Source organism: Amphimedon queenslandica, unplaced genomic scaffold (genome assembly GCF_000090795.2).
Source record: "Amphimedon queenslandica unplaced genomic scaffold, v1.1 AMPQUscaffold_13053, whole genome shotgun sequence".
Taxonomy (NCBI): Eukaryota; Metazoa; Porifera; class Demospongiae; order Haplosclerida; family Niphatidae; genus Amphimedon; species Amphimedon queenslandica.
The window spans coordinates 76,208-77,259 of NW_003546711.1; the positions used below are offsets into that span (position 1 = coordinate 76,208).

General features: G+C 35.7%; 1 protein-coding gene across 1 annotated transcript in view; it reads right to left on the minus strand.

The window, feature by feature from the left end:
• LOC109585507 (uncharacterized) overlaps positions 1-1,046 on the minus strand; it is a 1,440-nt gene extending 394 nt beyond the window's left edge. The window contains exons 1-3 of the mRNA XM_020001633.1: positions 209-1,046; positions 127-160; positions 64-80 (exon numbers count right to left, since the gene is read on the minus strand). Of these exons, the coding sequence (XP_019857192.1) occupies positions 64-80; positions 127-160; positions 209-1,042 (885 nt within the window). The 5' untranslated portion in view covers positions 1,043-1,046. The remainder of the gene's footprint in view (positions 1-63; positions 81-126; positions 161-208) is intronic.
• Between the last annotated feature and the right edge of the window lie 6 nt (positions 1,047-1,052).

Here is a 1,052-nt window from a genome sequence, read left to right on the forward strand (position 1 = left end):
GAATAAATCAGTCAGCATTTCTTGGTCACAACATGCTACTAATTCTTTGGTAACAAAAATGACATCATCAAATTCAATATCTACAATGAGAGTAACAATTTTTCATTAATGGTATTAAAAACTTACCAGTCACAAATTTAAACTTTTCAGGTATTGGTTCCTATAAAATATTTTATTAATATTTGCATAATGCTTAATGTTTTACTACCTCAGTCAATGCTTCTATCCAGTCACTATACTCTGCGTTTGACTTACATTCATCACACAACTTGACATCATGTGGAAGTCGGTGATACTCTTTTTCATTTTTTGAGCACATAATAGCAAAAGCATAACTGAAACGTCCACGGCCCTTCTTTTTATCGATAATTTCTGCTATTTCTTTGAATGCCTGCACAACACACAGGGTGTGCTTTTTTGAAGAAGGAATAACTTTAATTTCAGTCTCGTCACCTCTATAGGTCATTGTTATTATGCTGTTGTTATCGGTGCATTTTATAATGGTACAATTTTCATCAGTTGACGGTTGAAGTTGTACAAAACTGTGCTTCAACATGCAATTAGTAAAAGCAACTTCAAAATTGACAAAGTTTATAGGACGTCTATTATTCCGTAGTAGTCTGACTGCCTCCTTGTCTATAAGGCGCTTTTGCTTACGTTTTCGAGCACAAGGCATGTAATAACAAACTTCATGAGTTTCATCTTCAGCATACTTTCCACCTGGCACCACTGCTACCATGCCAACTAATGCTAGAACTGACATGAATGTCTCTCCCTGATTGGCCCCAAACATTTCTCTAGCTGTTGTTTTGGTGATAATGCCATTTTCAGTGTACATCTTAGAATCTGGAGGGTTGTCAAATGCTTTACTGAGATTAGATAAAAATTCATTAGGTTTGACAATAATAATATCCCTGGTATCATCAACAAGACTAAGGTCAAAGATGCTACCAAATGATGTGAATAGTTCACAAAACTCTTTGAAATCCTCATCATTCATATCGCATTCCTCAGCAAGCTGACGTAACTCTGCCTTCCTCATAAACATGCCC